This window comes from Haliotis cracherodii, unplaced genomic scaffold, assembly GCF_022045235.1.
Source record: "Haliotis cracherodii isolate W230 unplaced genomic scaffold, xgHalCrac1.p SCAF_2, whole genome shotgun sequence".
NCBI lineage: Eukaryota > Metazoa > Mollusca > Gastropoda > Lepetellida > Haliotidae > Haliotis > Haliotis cracherodii.
This window is the reverse complement of record NW_027266275.1, coordinates 196,404-213,656: the sequence shown is the minus strand read 5'-3', so window position 1 is coordinate 213,656 and position 17,253 is coordinate 196,404. Positions and strand designations below refer to the sequence as shown.

General features: G+C 41.1%; 1 protein-coding gene across 1 annotated transcript in view; it reads left to right on the top strand.

The window, feature by feature from the left end:
- The first annotated feature begins 686 nt into the window (after window positions 1-686).
- The window catches only part of LOC139469326 (tyrosine-protein phosphatase non-receptor type 13-like), a 144,241-nt gene continuing 127,674 nt past the window's right edge, over window positions 687-17,253 (top strand). The window contains exons 1-5 of the mRNA XM_071251466.1: window positions 687-789; window positions 6,079-6,227; window positions 10,126-10,298; window positions 11,044-11,103; window positions 13,019-13,111. Coding sequence (XP_071107567.1) covers window positions 6,098-6,227; window positions 10,126-10,298; window positions 11,044-11,103; window positions 13,019-13,111 — 456 coding nt within the window. The 5' untranslated portion in view covers window positions 687-789; window positions 6,079-6,097. The remainder of the gene's footprint in view (window positions 790-6,078; window positions 6,228-10,125; window positions 10,299-11,043; window positions 11,104-13,018; window positions 13,112-17,253) is intronic.

The following is a 17,253-nucleotide window of genomic DNA, read 5'->3' as shown; positions in this document are numbered from 1 at the left end:
CTGTGTTAATAAAATGTGAGTTCAGTCAAATTGAAATCGCCGTTAAACATAAAATAGTTTTCATTATATTGATTCATATCCTTCTTAAAATAGATGCTATTAGTTTAATGACTGATGTAGATCTAGCAATCCACACCTCCCCCCCCCCCCCCCCCCCACCGAGTCTTCATTGTGTCACTTCACATATATCTCAAAATGTACCTTTAAAATGGTGCACTTCACAGTTCAATTTGATTATCTTTGGTGATAGTTTGTAATTATCTTTGAGATCTGAAACGTATCTCTAGTGAGAGAGGCTGTAAGATTCTACATTTTTAGTTCAGTTTAATGATATTTTGTGAGTAAGGAAATCTGAAACTTCCAGCTAGTGACTGAGTAAGTGAGTTCTCCGTCAAAATATAGACTGAGGCGAAAATGTTTAAGAGCAATCACATTAGACACGAACAAACCATACATTTGTGCACATCTGCCTAGGTGCTGTCGGGTCAGTCTGTCATATTCACGAAACAGATTCTACATCGTATACACTTTGTGATTGCGAATTTCTCCCACCTCGCAAAACAAAATATGTTATATTAAAAAACAACTTTGCATAGGATTCCGTTTTTTATCTCTGGGTGTATCGTTCAAGAAATAAATAAATAGAAGTCCGATTTTTAATAAAACTAGTTGTAGGGTGGCTAGGACCAAGAACACCAGTGCTATGGCGGCCAACCAGTGCCACTTCTTACCCACTGAAAACTAACGGGAGTACTTTCGAAACGAAGACAAAACAAGAAGAATAAGTGGGTGAGTACTCACAGCTAGCATATGTGTAAAGTATATTGTACACTTAAGCAGCTGATGTAGCTAAAGCCAAAGAATTGAGCCACGCAAGACTGACATTCCGAGCAAGCTTACAGAACCTGTAAAAGTCTCGTGTTATTACCGTTATTCGTGTCATAAGTCATTTAAAGGGAGGTAACCACCGCGCCTGCCCATGAGCCATGTTGTTGGGAGTGGGCGGGGTCATGGTAGACGTACTTGTGTTTTTTTTTTAGTTGACATGTGATGGTGGTCACATGTCGTTTTAGTCAACCTGCTCTTAGGGAAAGACTTCAGATGAAACTAACTATTTCGTCTTTGCATCATGTTTTCAAATGGATGGTTTAATTGTCCACTCCTCAACAAGATGATAGGACTTGAAGTAAAACCAGAAACGTTGATTGACTGGACCATGCATGATGCATCAAGGATTAATAGCTAAATACAAAGCAGATGAACATATGTTGCAAATTAATAAATGCATTAACACAAATATATGTCTAAAACTATAAGTCTTATCAAGCGCTTAACCCACAGAATATGGCAGATTTATCCTACTGAACCCACTGCCCATGTATTCCCCATGTCTGTATCAGGTAGATAGACTGTGCACTAGTTTTCTGAAGCTAGGATCCTCACTGATGCTTCAGCTGAGCTGGACCAGTGCCAGCAGGGTTGAGGATGGGGAATCAGGTTGCAAGGGCTATTTTCGTCACTACTGCCTGCATTACTACCTACATACATACACCAGATTGTGGCCGGTAGATAATTGGGTTATTACCCAGTTGGAATATATGGCTTGTGTTGATATTAGGTTGTAAGTCCTGGATGGAGTTACACATGACTACACATAGGAACATTGTTGTACAAGTTACATGTCTTTGACATAGGAGCTCTCACAAGCCCAGAGCCATGCAGGATACAGGAGATGGCAGGGGATTGCTGCTAGGGCTGGCTATCGATATAGGTTATAGAGATCGATCACTGCTAAATAAATATCGAGTAATTATCGATAAAAGTCAAAGAAATAAGTATAAACTAATATGCAAGAATGTCCTGAAAGAAATCAACATATTTCACTCCAGTGGTGAGCAGTGACACACTTATGCATAGATTACTTAGTGGACATTTCACAAAAACAGTTGCTCTCCGTCTTCAACAATTGACATTATTGACAATAACAAGTCTGTTTAGGTAAATGTAAACTTTATTTCATCACAATGTTTATATAAGTTATTATCGAGGACAGAAATTTCATGTCGATGGTTAATATTTCTTCCCATCGACGATAATTACGATTATCAATCTTTTTAGCCAGCCATAGTTGCTGCACCCTAGATACCTGTCTGAATGCAGGCTTCCGTTAGTCAGCAGTAGGCAACATTGCAGGAAGATTGACTACATCACATTTCTACATGTGTTATATCAAGTCTGGCAGTAGGCAACATTGCAGGAAGATTGACTACATCACATTTCTACATGTGTTATATCAAGTCTGGCAGTAGGCAGCATTGCAAGAAGATTGACTACATCACATTTCTACATGTGTTATATCAAGTCTGGCAGTAGGCAGCATTGCAGGAAGATTGACTACATCACATTTCTACATGTGTTATATCAAGTCTGGCAGTAGGCAGCATTGCAGGAAGATTGACTACATCACATTTCTACATGTGTTATATCAAGTCTGGCAGTAGGCAGCATTGCAGGAAGATTGACTACATCACATTTCTACATGTGTTATATCACGTCTGATTAACAAACCTGCTGCTGGCTACGTTTACGTTATGTCAAAACAACCAAACATATATGTAAGACAACCTGCTCTTATATACTTGGAGACATTTAAATATGTTATTAGTTTGGCTTATTATGGTTGTTAAATATACAGCATTTGAATGATGCATCCACTGCTGGATTGGATATAGTTAACTTTAGGCTACTATTAAGTATCTTTCAGCTATTTTCGTCAATGTTGGAAACTAAAAGGAAAAAGCCTGTGAACGTTGAGAGGGATTTTCTTTTTAATAAGCACATTATCATGTTTTGATTCAAACCCTACAGAGAGCACCAGTTTTGAGTGACATTGTACAAAATTAGTGACACGCATACCTTCTGTCAGCTGAAGTTCGCAGCAGTCAGTGTTTTGTAAACCCACCCAGTAGACCCGCCCCGTTACCCAACAAGTAGACCCACCCAGTAGACCCACTAATTAGACCCACCTAGAAGATCAGCCCTGTAGACCCACCCAGTAGACCCACCAGTAGGCCTGTCAAGTAGATCCACTCAGTAGACCCATCAAGTAGACCTACCCAGTAAACCATCCCAGTAGACCCACCAAGTAGACCTGTCAAGTAGACTGACTCAGAAGACCCATCAAGTAGACCCACCCAGTAGACCTGTCAAGTAGACCCCTCAAGTAGACCCCTCAAGTAGACCAATCCAGTAGATCTAACCAGCAGACCAACTCAGTAGACCCACCCTGTAGACACACCAAGTAGACATGCCTAGTTGACCTGCCAAATAGACCCACCCATTAGACCCACCCTGTAGACCGACCCAGTAGTCAGGTGGCCCTGCCCGTTATATATATGACGCGTAGCAAATGTACCTCTGAAAACAGAACACAGAAAGTTTATCACCTGATTGAATTGTGGGTGGAAAGAAAGTTATTGTGATATTTAAACAAGAAACCCTAGCAGCCAACTGAAGGTTATTATGTCACCACAAGTGACAGTGAGTTAGTAGCACTACCTAAATGGAGACACTCCATGCCTCTGGCTGTGGAGTTATGGAGGGCAGAATTAGCAGAAGGATCTGAGCCAGAAGGCAGTCAGCAGTTAGCATATTTGTAGATGGTCTTGTTTCGACGCCTCAATAAATCATTATGTTATGGGCGGTCAAGCTTTTCACTTTTAAGTTTATGAGCCTGTACTGGACTTTTTGTCTTTCCGGATATTGTTGTGGAAAATGTGGATGATAAGATATATTTGCGATTTATATATTGCACTTTAGGGTAGTATAAGTAATTGAGTTATATATTGCGCTATATAGGGTAGTATAAGTATTTGAGTTATATATTGCACTATATAGGGTAGTATAAGTATTTGAGTTACAAATTGCACTAGGAGCGGTCAGGTAGCCTAGTGGTTAAAGTGTTCGCTCGTCATGCCGAAGACCCGGGTTCGATTCCCGACATGGGTACAACGTGTGAAGCCCATTTCTGGTGTCCCCCGCCGTGATATTGCTGGAATATTGCTAAAAGCGGCGTAAAACCATACTCACTCACTCACTCACTCACATATTGCACTATATAGGGTAGTATAAGTATTTGAGTTACATATTGCACTATAGGGTAGTATAAGTATTTGAGTTATATATGTCACTATATAGGGTAGTATAAGTATTTGAGTTATATATGTCACTATATAGGGTAGTATAAGTATTTGAGTTACATATTGCACTATATAGGGTAGCATAAGTATTTGAGTTATATATTGCACTATAGGGTAGTATAAGTATTTGAGTTATATATGTCACTATATAGGGTAGTATAAGTAGTTGAGTTATATATTTGCACTATATAGGGTAGTATAAGTATTTTAGTTATACATGTCACTATATAGGGTAGTATAAGTATTTGAGTTATGTATGTCACTATATAGGGTAGTATAAGTATTTGAGTTACATATTGCACTATAGGGTAGTATAAGTATTTGAGTTATATATGTCACTATAGGGTAGTATAAGTATTTGAGTTATATATGTCACTATATAGGGTAGTATAAGTAGTTGAGTTATATATTTGCACTATATAGGGTAGTATAAGTATTTTAGTTATACATGTCACTATATAGGGTAGTATAAGTATTTGAGTTATATATTTGCACTATATAGGGTAGTATAAGTATTTTAGTTATACATGTCACTATATAGGGTAGTATAAGTATTTGAGTTACATATTGCACTATATAGGGTAGCATAAGTATTTGAGTTATATATTGCACTATAGGGTAGTATAAGTATTTGAGTTATGTATGTCACTATATAGGGTAGTATAAGTATTTGAGTTATATATTTGCACTATATAGGGTAGTATAAGTATTTTAGTTATACATGTCACTATATAGGGTAGTATAAGTATTTGAGTTATGTATGTCACTATATAGGGTAGTATAAGTATTTGAGTTACATATTGCACTATAGGGTAGTATAAGTATTTGAGTTATATATTGCACTATAGGGTAGTATAAGTATTTGAGTTATATATGTCACTATATAGGGTAGTATAAGTAGTTGAGTTATATATTTGCACTATATAGGGTAGTATAAGTATTTTAGTTATACATGTCACTATATAGGGTAGTATAAGTATTTGAGTTATATATTGCACTATATAGGGTAGTATAAGTATTTGAGTTACATATTGCACTATAGGGTAGTATAAGTATTTGAGTAATATATGTTACTATATAGGGTAGTATAAGTATTTGAGTATGATATTGCACTATATAGGGTAGTATAAGTATTTGAGTTATATATGTCACTATATAGGGTAGTATAAGTATTTGAGTATGATATTGCACTAAATAGGGTAGTTTAAGTATTTGAGTATGATATTGCACTATATAGGGTAGTATAAGTATTTGAGTTATATATGTCACTATATAGGGTAGTATAAGTATTTGAGTTATATATGTCACTATATAGGGTAGTATAAGTATTTGAGTTATATATGTCACTTTATAGGGTAGTATAAGTATTTGAGTATGATATTGCACTAAATAGGGTAGTTTAAGTATTTGAGTATGATATTGCACTATATAGGGTAGTATAAGTATTTGAGTTATATATGTCACTATATAGGGTAGTATAAGTATTTGAGTTATATATGTTACTATATAGGGTAGTATAAGTATTTGAGTTATATATGTTACTATATAGGGTAGTTTAAGTATTTTCCTCATAATAGAGAACATACAGAAATGTCCATATGTCTCTATAACATACTGTCACTGTCTGCGGTATACAGACTGGAATCTAAATATATTGTAATTTCCTGACATCTGCTTAGATTAACTAGTACACACATTCCTGACGACTAATCACTGCCCAAATACAATGCAATGACCATCTACTGAATCTCAGCAGAAACAATGCAACCCAGTTGCAATCATTGTTCAACAATAAAATACACTGCCATATAACAAAGTTGCATGAATGAAAGTTTGAATGCTTATCTAAGAGATATTCAGTTGTGTTTGTCTTCTTCAGGAAGGTTGTCTGTTGAAGAATGCCGAGCGTGGACATTCCAGTGAGCCTGTCCGAGGCGCTGGAGATCCGTGGGGCGCCGCTCCAGGAAGCAGAGGTCTGGGGAGTCCTCTGTCAGAGCGGCGAGGCCCTGCAAGACCTCTTCATCAGAGGTAGGTACAGCTGCACTCAGCTGCAGTACTTTATGCCTGTCATTGAGTTTGTTTGTTTGTTATTTAACGCCGCATTCAGCAATATTCTGTTTTATGATGGCGGTCTGTAAATAATCAAGTCTGGACCAGACAATCCAGTGATTGATATCATAAGCATCAATCCACTCAGTTGGGATTGATGACATGCATCAACCAATCCCATTAGTCACCTTTTACGGCAAGCATGGGTTGCTGAAGAGCTATTCTACCCCGGCTCTTCACAGGTCTGTCATCAAGTAGGATGTTAACTATGATTGGATAAGGGCAGGCAGCACTAGTGGCCTTAGCGAATCAGAAGCATGGATACTAAAGTCTTAAGTACTGACAAGTAGCAGCATGGAGTTCTCAGATAATGAATTTGAAAATCTGTCCGGTAAATTCAAGTTAACAGTTCGGAACATCTATCCCAAGTGTTTAGTTTAAAAATAGTTTAATGTTCTTGTAAGTGTGAGTGAGTGAGTATTGTTTTATGCTGCTTTTAGCAATTTTCCAGCAAATATATCACGGCAAGGGACACCAGAGATGGGCTTCAAACATTGTACCCATGTCGGGAATCGAACCCGGGCGAACCTTTAACCACTAGGCTATCCGACCACCCTTGAAAGTGTGAAAACAGTTTACAGAACTCAGGTTTTCTTGTTGGTTAACAGTTTGAGTTCATTGTGCTCATTGAGACATGCAATAAGACATAAACTGTGCAGTGAGACATGAACTGTGCTGTGAGACATGAACTGTGCAGTAAGACATGAACTGTGCAGTAAGACATGAACTGTGCTGTGAGACATAAACTGTGCAGTGAGACATAAACTGTGCAGTAAGACATGAACTGTGCAGTAAGACATGAACTGTGCAGTAAGACATGAACTGTGCTGTGAGACATGAACTGTGCTGTAAGACATGAACTGTGCAGTGAGACATGAACTGTGCAGTAAGACATGAACTGTGCAGTAAGACATGAACTGTGCAGTAAGACATGAACTGTGCTGTGAAACATGAACTGTGCAGTGAAACATGAACTGTGCAGTAAGACATGAACTGTGCTGTGAGACATGAACTGTGCTGTGAGACATGAACTGTGCAGTGAGACATGAACTGTGCAGTGAGACATGAACTGTGCCGCAAGATATCAACTGTGCATTAAGACATCAACTCTGCAGTAAGACATGAACTGTGCTGTGAGACATGAACTGTGCAGTGAGACATGAACTGTGCAGTGAGACATGAACTGTGCCGCAAGACATGAACTGTGCATTAAGACATGAACTGTGCAGTAAGACATGAACTGTGCAGTAAGACATGAACTGTGCTGTGAGACATGAACTGTGCTGTAAGACATGAACTGTGCAGTGAGACATGAACTGTGCAGTAACACATGAACTGTGCAGTAAGACATGAACTGTGCAGTAAGACATGAACTGTGCTGTGAAACATGAACTGTGCTGTGAGACATGAACTCTGCAGTAAGACATGAACTCTGCAGTAAGACATGAACTGTGCTGTGAGACATGAACTGTGCCGCGAGACATGAACTGTGCAGTAAGACATGAACTGTGCAGTAAGACATGAACTGTGCAGTAAGACATCAACTGTGCAGTAAGACATCAACTGTGCAGTAAGACATGAACTGTCCAGTGAGACATAAACTGTGCAGTAAGACATAAACTGTGCTGTGAGACTTAAACTCTGCAGCAAGACATGAACTGTGCAGTAAGACATCAACTCTGCTGAATGACATAAACTGTGCAGTGAGACATGAACTGTGCAGTGAGACATGAACTGTGCAGTAAGACATCAACTCTGCAGTAAGACATGAACTGTGCAGTGAGACATGAACTGTGCAGTGAGACATGAACTGTGCAGTAAGACATCAACTCTGCAGTAAGACATGAACTGTGCCGCAAAAAATGAACTGTGCTGTAAGACATGAACTGTGCAGTAAGACATGAACTGTGCTGTGAGACATGAACTGTGCAGTAAGACATGAACTGTGCCGCAAGACATGAACTGTGCTGTGAGACATGAACTGTGCAGTAAGACATGAACTGTGCTGTGAGACATAAACTGTGCAGTGAGACATAAACTGTGCTGTGAGACATAAACTGTGCAGTGAGACATAAACTGTGCAGTAAGACATAAACTGTGCAGTGAGACATGAACTGTGCTGTGAGACATAAACTGTGCAGTGAGACATGAACTGTGCAGTGAGACATGAACTGTGCAGTAAGACATCAACTGTGCAGTAAGACATGAACTGTGCAGTAAGACATGAACTGTGCAGTAAGACATCAACTCTGCAGTAAGACATGAACTGTGCTGTGAGACATGAACTGTGCCGCGAGACATGAACTGTGCAGTAAGACATGAACTGTGCAGTGAGACATGAACTGTGCAGTAAGACATGAACTGTGCAGTAAGACATGAACTGAGCAGTAAGACATGAACTGTGCTGTGAGACATGAACTGTGCAGTGAGACATGAACTGTGCTGTGAGACATGAACTGTGCCGCGAGACATGAACTGTGTAGTAAGACATGAACTGTGCTGTGAGACATGAACTGTGCCGCGAGACATGAACTGTGCAGTGAGACATGAACTGTGCAGTGAGACATGAACTGTGCTGTGAGACATGAACTGTGCCGCGAGACATGAACTGTGTAGTAAGACATGAACTGTGCTGTGAGACATGAACTGTGCCGCGAGACATGAACTGTGCAGTGAAACATGAACTCTGCTGTATGACATAAACTGTGCAGTGAGACATGAACTGTGCAGTAAGACATACACTGTGCAGTGAGAAATGAACTGTGCAGTAAGACATGAACTGTGCAGTAAGACATCAACTGTGCAGTAAGACATGAACTGTGCAGTAAGACATGAACTGTGCAGTAAGACATCAACTCTGCAATAAGACATTAACTGTGCTGTGAGACATGAACTGTGCCGCGAGACATGAACTGTGCAGTAAGACATGAACTGTGCAGTGAGACATGAACTGTGCAGTAAGACATCAACTGTGCAGTAAGACATGAACTGTGCAGTAAGACATGAACTGTGCTGTGAGACATGAACTGTGCAGTAAGACATGAACTGTGCTGTGAGACATGAACTGTGTAGTGAGACATGAATTGTGCTGTGAGACATGAACTGTGCAGTAAGACATGAACTGTGCAGTGAGACATGATGATGAACTCTGCACTAAGACATGAACTGTGCTGTGAGACATGAACTGTGGTGTGAGACATGAACTGTGCTGTGAGACATGAACTGTGCTGTGAGACATGAACTATGCTGTGAGACATGAACTGTGCTCATTGAGACATGAACTGTGCATTGAGACATGAACTGTGCTGTGAGACATGAACCTTACAGTTAGAGCTATACAGTTTTGACAGCTATCATGAGTTGAATAAAATGTCAAACTGTATAACAGGAAACTATTTATTTCCTGTTTTGATAAAAACAAACTCAAGAGATTATTCAAACAAGAGGCTGAATCTTTTTATTTTGATATTATTTTCTGTATTGAGATATGTCTTGTATCATGTGACACCGTATCGTGACACCCCGAGGTATCTCTCCATTACTTGATGAGTTAAGGCCGTGTTATCATTGGTGTCACGTTGTGTATTGCAGGCAAGGCCTTCTCTGCTGAAGGCCGTGTTTTCAGTGATGTGACATTGTGTATTGCAGGCAAGGCCACTTGTGGAAGGCCGTGTTTTCAGTGATGTGGCATTGTGTATTGCAGGCAAGGCCTTCTCTGTGGAAGGCCATGTTTTCAGTGATGTGACGTTGTGTATGGCAGGCAAGGCCTTCTATGTGGAAGGCCATGTTTTCAGTGACGTGACGTTGTGTATTGCAGGCAAGGCCTTCTCTGAGGAAGGCCATGTTTTCGCTATCAGCCCAAGCACACTGCTGCTTGGGGCTTCTGGAAGAGTGTCCTTCGCGGAGTCAGATCCTGTTCGACAAAACATCATGTACGTGGCACCTGAACTCAATGGCAGCAGCTCAGTCTCCGAGGCATCACTAGAAAAGGTATATCTCCTGTGTTCAAATGATGTAGTTACACAGGAACTCGTTATTGGTCAGTAAATAGAAATATTTATTTTTACAGTTTATTTCGCGAGCTGGGAAAATGTTACCAACCCCGAGCGGGGGCTTTGCATATCAAATGTAAACAAACCAGCAAGATGGCAAGTGACACTCCTTTTCTCTACTTACATTGGGGGTATATATTTTTATTTACTGACCAATAACGAGTTCCTGTGTGTAGTTATTACTGTGCATATATTTCTGAGGTAGTTTCAGGTAAATGGTACCGGACATACATGCCTCAAGTAGTTTCGGGTAAATAGTACAGGGTATATATGTTTGAGTTAATAAGTAAATAGTACAGGGTATATATGTTTGAGTTAAGAGGTAAATAGTACAGGGTATATATGTTTGAGGTTGTTTCAGGTAAATAGTACAGGGTATATATGTTTGAGGTTGTTTCAGGTAAATAGTACAGGGTATATTTGTTTGAGGTTGTTTCAGGTAAATAGTATAGGGTATATTTGTTTGAGGTTGTTTAAGGTATATCTTGCCATTTTTTATTTATCAATAATTCACCATTTACAGAGTTATTTCACTATCTATTAATTCTTAGGGTTAATCTATAGAGCTAGATGTTATTTTGTAAGGAAAGGGAGGCTGAGATTACAACACCTGATGGATATAATGATGGATTTCGGCTGTAACCCGATGTTTATTGAAGCCCGTTGTGTTGTGTTGTCCCCAGGTGTATGTGTTTGCCCTGGGGAGACTGCTCAAGGAGGCCGTGCAGAATGGCCAGAACAAGGTACGTAACCCAACCTCTGTCACGGAAGTAGAAATGAACATATTTTACCAAACAAAGAGTTGTTGAATCATTTAAATATTATGTAATAAAAAGATGCCCAGAGACTCTCTTCATTTTTCTGACATTGTAGTAATCTGTTATAGACTTTGGATATATTTGATTCAGGGTCAGTATGACAGATTATCAGGGAAGGTAAATCTCAGTGTTAAAGCTTTTTAATGTCTTCCAGTAGTGTTATGACTGCACAGCATTATATTTCCTCCTGTCAACAATTATTGTCAACAATTATTGTTGTTGACCTTTTCCTGTGGAGTGCTGCTGTGACAGGCAAGTTATGCGCTGACTGCTGTCATTAGGACCACAGTTAGTTCCTTGTCAGCCCCTGCCGCCTTGTGTCTGCTGTCATTAGGACCACAGTTAGTTCCTTGTCAGCCCCTGCCGCCCTGTGTCTGCCGTCATTAGGACCACAGTTAGTTCCTTGTCAGCCCCTGCCGCCCTGTGTCTGCCGTCATCAGGACCACAGTTACTTCCTTGTCAGCCCCTGCCGCCCTGTGTCAGCCGTCATTAGGACCACAGTTAGTTCCTTGTAACCCCCTGCCACCCTGTGTCTGCCGTCATTAGGACCACAGTTAGTTCCTTGTCTGCCCCTGCCGCCCTGTGTCTGCCGTCATTAGGACCACAGTTAGTTCCTTGTCACCCCCTGCCACCCTGTGTCTGCTGTCTTTAGGACCACATGTAGTTCCTTGTCAGCCCCTGCCGCCCTGTGACTGCCGTCATTAGGACCACAGTTAGTTCCTTGTCAGCCCCTGCCGCCCTGTGTCTGCCGTCATCAGGACCACAGTTAGTTCCTTGTCAGCCCCTGCTGCCCTGTGTCTGCCGTCATTAGGACCACAGTTACTTCCTTGTCAGCCCCTGCCGCCCTGTGTCTGCCGTCATTAGGACCACAGTTACTTCCTTGTCAGCCCCTGCCGCCCTGTGACTGCTGTCATTAGGACCACAGTTACTTCCTTGTCAGCCCCTGCCGCCCTGTGTCTGCTGTCATTAGGACCACAGTTAGTTCCTTGTCAGCCCCTGCCGCCCTGTGACTGCTGTCATTAGGACCACAGTTAGTTCCTTGTCAGCCCCTGCCGCCCTGTGTCTGCTGTCATTAGGACCACAGTTAGTTCCTTGTCAGCCCCTGCCGCCCTGTGTCTGCCGTCTTTAGGACCACAGTTAGTTCCTTGTCAGCCCCTGCCGCCCTGTGTCTGCCGTCATTAGGACCACAGTTACTTCCTTGTCAGCCCCTGCCGCCCTGTGTCTGCTGCAGGGGTCCGGAAACCGTCATATGCGCCGGACATGTCCGATTGGGAATCTCAAATGTCCGGTTTAAAATATTGCTTACCGGACATTTAAATTTTTCTGTCCGGACATTCTTAAATTTGACCGGACATGATCAACAGTTAGGACTAAGCAATTTCTGTCTGCAATTGTAACACAATGAAGATTATCTACACTGACAAGCTTTGTTTGTTTTGATTGCTGTAAATACATCGTACCTAGAATGATAGTCCAATCGGTCAATCACTGTAATAGGCAATAAACTGAGTTGACACTGATTAATCGAGGATTTATTACTGAGAACATCTTGTTAATTTGAGTAAAATGTGTTTACAACTGTACATAAATACCTTGCATCATCGATGTACCTCATTATCCTCACAATGCTACGATACGTAACCTCAGACAAGAAGCGAAAGCTTGACTGATCTGCATCGGTTGACTGGCTGTCGTTACTTCCTTGTCAGCCCCTGCCGCCCTGTGTCTGCTGGGAGCATGGTGACACGTGTGTGGAGGAAGTGGTGGTGGTCTATGTGGAAGCAATCACATAGTCCCAAGAATTCAGGATGTTATAAATCCTGTAATCTCTCCCTTCTAGGAGGTGAATATCAGTAAGGATCTGGAGTCCTTGCTGTCTGCCATGTGTGAAGACGACGTTCTTCTTCGCATGTCTCTGGCTCATGTCCTTGAGGTAAGTCTTCTCCACATGTCTCCAGCTCATGTCCTTGAGGAAAGTCTTCTCCACATGTCTCCACCTCATGTCCTTGAGGTAAGTCTTCTCCACATCTCTCCAGCTCATGTCCTTGAGGTACGCCTTCTCCACATGTCTCCAGCTCATGTCCTTGAGGTACGTCTTCTCCACCTGTCTCCAGCTCATGTCCTTGAGGTAAGTCTTCTCCACCTGTCTCCAGCTCATGTCCTTGAGGTACGCCTTCTCCACATGTCTCCAGCTCATGTCCTTGAGGTACGTCTTCTCCACATGTCTCCAGCTCATGTCCTTGAGGTAAGTCCTATCCACATGTCTCCAGCTCATGTCCTTGTGGTACGTCTTCTCCACATGTCTCCAGCTCATGTCCTTGAGGTAAGTCTTCTCCACATGTCTCCAGCTCATGTCCTTGAGGTAAGTCATATGTAGTATCATGTCTAGCTGCCATATATGACACTGTCATACTCTGCTTCTATGCAAAACACTTTCATGCACTACTTCTATACATACAGTGTGCTCTTCCTCTCTATATGACACTGTCGTGCTCTTCCTCTCTATATAACACTGTCATGCTCTGCTGCTAAATATAACAGTCATGCTCTGCTTTTATATATAACACTGTCTGGCTCTCCCTCTATACATAACACTGTCATGATCTTCCTCTCTATAAAACACTGTCATGCTCTTCCTCTAAGTATTACACGGTCATGCTCTTCCTCTCTATATGATAATGTCATGCTCTTCCTCTCTACATAACACTGTCATGCTCTTCCTCTATATATAACACTGTCATGCTCTTCCTCTCTATATTACACTGTGATGCTCTTCCTCTCTATATGACACTGTTATGCGCTTCCTCTCTATATTACACTGTTATGCTCTTCCGCTCTATAGAAAATTGTCATGCTCGTCCTCTATATATAACACTATCATGCTCTTCCTCTTTATGTAGCACTGTCATGCTCTTCCTCTTTACATAGCACTGTCATGCTCTTGCTCTATATATAACACTGTCATGCTCTTCCTCTCTATATTACACTGTCATGCTCTTCCACTCTTTATGACACTTATACTCTTCCTCTATATATAGCACTGTCATGCTCTTCCTCTATATGACACTGTCATGCTCTTCCTCTCTATTTAACACTGTCATACTTTTCCTCTCTACATAGCACTGTAATGCTCTTCCTCTCTATATTACACTGTTATGCTCTTCCTCTCTATATAAGACTGTCATGCTCTTCCTCTATATATAACACTATCATGCTCGTCCTCTCAATATAGCACTGTCATGCTCTTCCTCTTCATATAGCACTGTCATGCTCTTCCTCTATATGACACTGTCATGCTCTTCCTCTCTATATGACACTGTCATGCTCTTCCTCTCTACATAACACTGTCATGCTCTTCCTCTCTATATAACAGTTATGCTCTTCCTCTCTATATCACACCGTCATTCTCTTCCTCTCTACATAACACTGTCATGCTCTTCCTCTCTATATTGCACTCTCATGCTCTTCCTCTCTACATAGCACTGTCATGCTCTTCCTCTCTACATAACACTGGCATGCTTTTCCTCTCTATATGACACTGTCATGCTCTTCGTCTCTACATAAAATTGTCATGGTCTTCCTCTATATATAACACTGTCATGCTCTTCCTCTCTATATAACACTGTCATGTTCTTCCTCTCTATATAACACTATCATACTCCTCCTCTCTATATAACACTAGCATGCTCTTCCTCTATATAACATGATCATGCTCTTCCTCTTTACATACCACTGTCATGCTCTTCCTGTACATATAACACTGTCATGCTCTTCCTCTCTATATTACACTGTCATGCTCTTCCACTCTTTATGACACTGTCATTCTCTTCCTCTACATATAGCACTGTCATGCTCTTCCTCTATATGACACTGTCATGCTCTTCCTCTCTACATTACACTATCATGCTCTTCCTCTATATATAACACTCTCAAGCTCTTCCTCTCTATATAACAGTTATGTTCTTCCTCTCTATATAACACTGTCATGCTTTTCCTCTCTACATAGCACTGTCATGCTCTTCCTCTATATACACCACTGTCATGCTCTGATTCTATATATAACACTATCCTACCCTGATTCTATGCATAACACTATCATGTCCGTATTCTATACATAACACTGTGCGCCCTGCTGCTATACATAACACTGTGATGTCCTGCTGCTATACATAACACTGTGATGTCCTGCTGCTATACATAACACTGTGATGTCCTGCTCCTATACATAACACTGTGATGTCCTGCTGCCATACATAACACTGTGCGCCCTGCTGCTATACATAACACTGTGATGTCCTGCTGCTATACATAACACCGTGATGTCCTGCTGCTATACATAACACTGCGATGTCCTGCTGCTATACATAACACTTTGATGTCCTGCTGCTATACATAACACTTTGATGTCCTGCTGCTATACATAACACTGTGCATCCTGCTGCTTTATAGAACACTGTCATGTCCTTCTGCTATACATAACACTGTCATGTCCTGCTGCTATACATAACACTGTCATGTCCTGCTGCTATACATAACACTGTCATATCCTGCTGCTATACATAACACTGTCATGTCCTGGTGCTATACATAACACTGTCATATCCTGCTGCTATATATAACACTGTCATGTCCTGGTGCTATACATAACACTGTCATGTCCTGCTGCTATACATAACACTGTCATGTCCTGCTGCTATACATAACACTGTGCGTCCTGCTGCTATACATAGCACTGTCATGTCCTGCTGCTATACATAACACTGTCATGTCCTGCTGCTATACATAACACTGTGCGTCCTGCTGCTATACATAACACTGTCATGTCCTGCTGCTATACATAGCACTGTGATGTCCTGCTCCTATACATAACACTGTCATGTCCTGCTGCTATACATAACACTGTGCGTCCTGCTGCTATACATAACACTGTCATGTCCTGCTGCTATACATAACACTGTGCGTCCTGCTGCTATACATAACACTATCATGTCCTGCTGCTATACATAGCACTGTCATGTCCTGCTGCTATACATAACACTGTCATATCCTGCTGCTATACATAGCACTGTCATGTCCTTCTGCTATACATAACACTGTCATGTCCTGCTGCTATACATAACACTGTCATGTCTAGCTGCTATACATAACACTGTGATGTCCTGCTGCTATACATAACACTCTCATGTCCTGCTGCTATACATAGCACTGTGATGTCCTGCTGCTATACATAACACTGTGATGTCTAGCTGCTATAAATAACACTGTCATGTCCTTCTGCTATACATAACACTGTGATGTCCTGCTGCTATACATAGCACTGTCATATCCTGCTGCTATACATAACACTGTGATGTCTAGCTGCTATACATAGCAGTGTCATGTCCTGCTGCTATACATAACACTGTCATGTCCTGCTGCTATACATAACACTGTCATGTCCTGCTGCTATACATAACACAGTCATGTCCTGGTACTATACATGTACTTCTGTACGTACTGCCTGGTTTCTATACGACTGACTGTCACTATTCCTCACTGCTCCCAGCTGTTGCAGTGTCAAGCAGCTGCCAGATGTTCCTGCCAATCAGACCCAGATCGCTCTCACTGGCCTATTTCTACACAACACAACAGATCCTGTTGTTATTCAGGTTGTGCTGGCGATCAATGTCCTATAGTGTGTAGTATTGATTGCATTGCACACTCTGATCTGGTAAATCTCACTATTGCCAGAAATCTACAATGGTTTAATCTTTATTAATGTTATTGAGATAAAGAACATGGGCCCATTTGCCACCCTACATTCAATTACCTTACATCACCATACATTCATTTTGGAGGTTTTAAGCGGGTTTCAAGAGGGGGCCGCCCTATACACAGGATAGAAGAGTTTTGACATTACCATGAGCACGTAACACCGGAAATACCATGCCAACAAACCCGTACTGAAGTATGCAAATTGATCATGTAATGACACTGTCTGGTTATAAAAAGTGTTTATAGTATATCTGGACCTAAATTTGTAACCTATTTTATTAATTTTATTCAAAATTTCATCAATATTGTTCACATAAATCT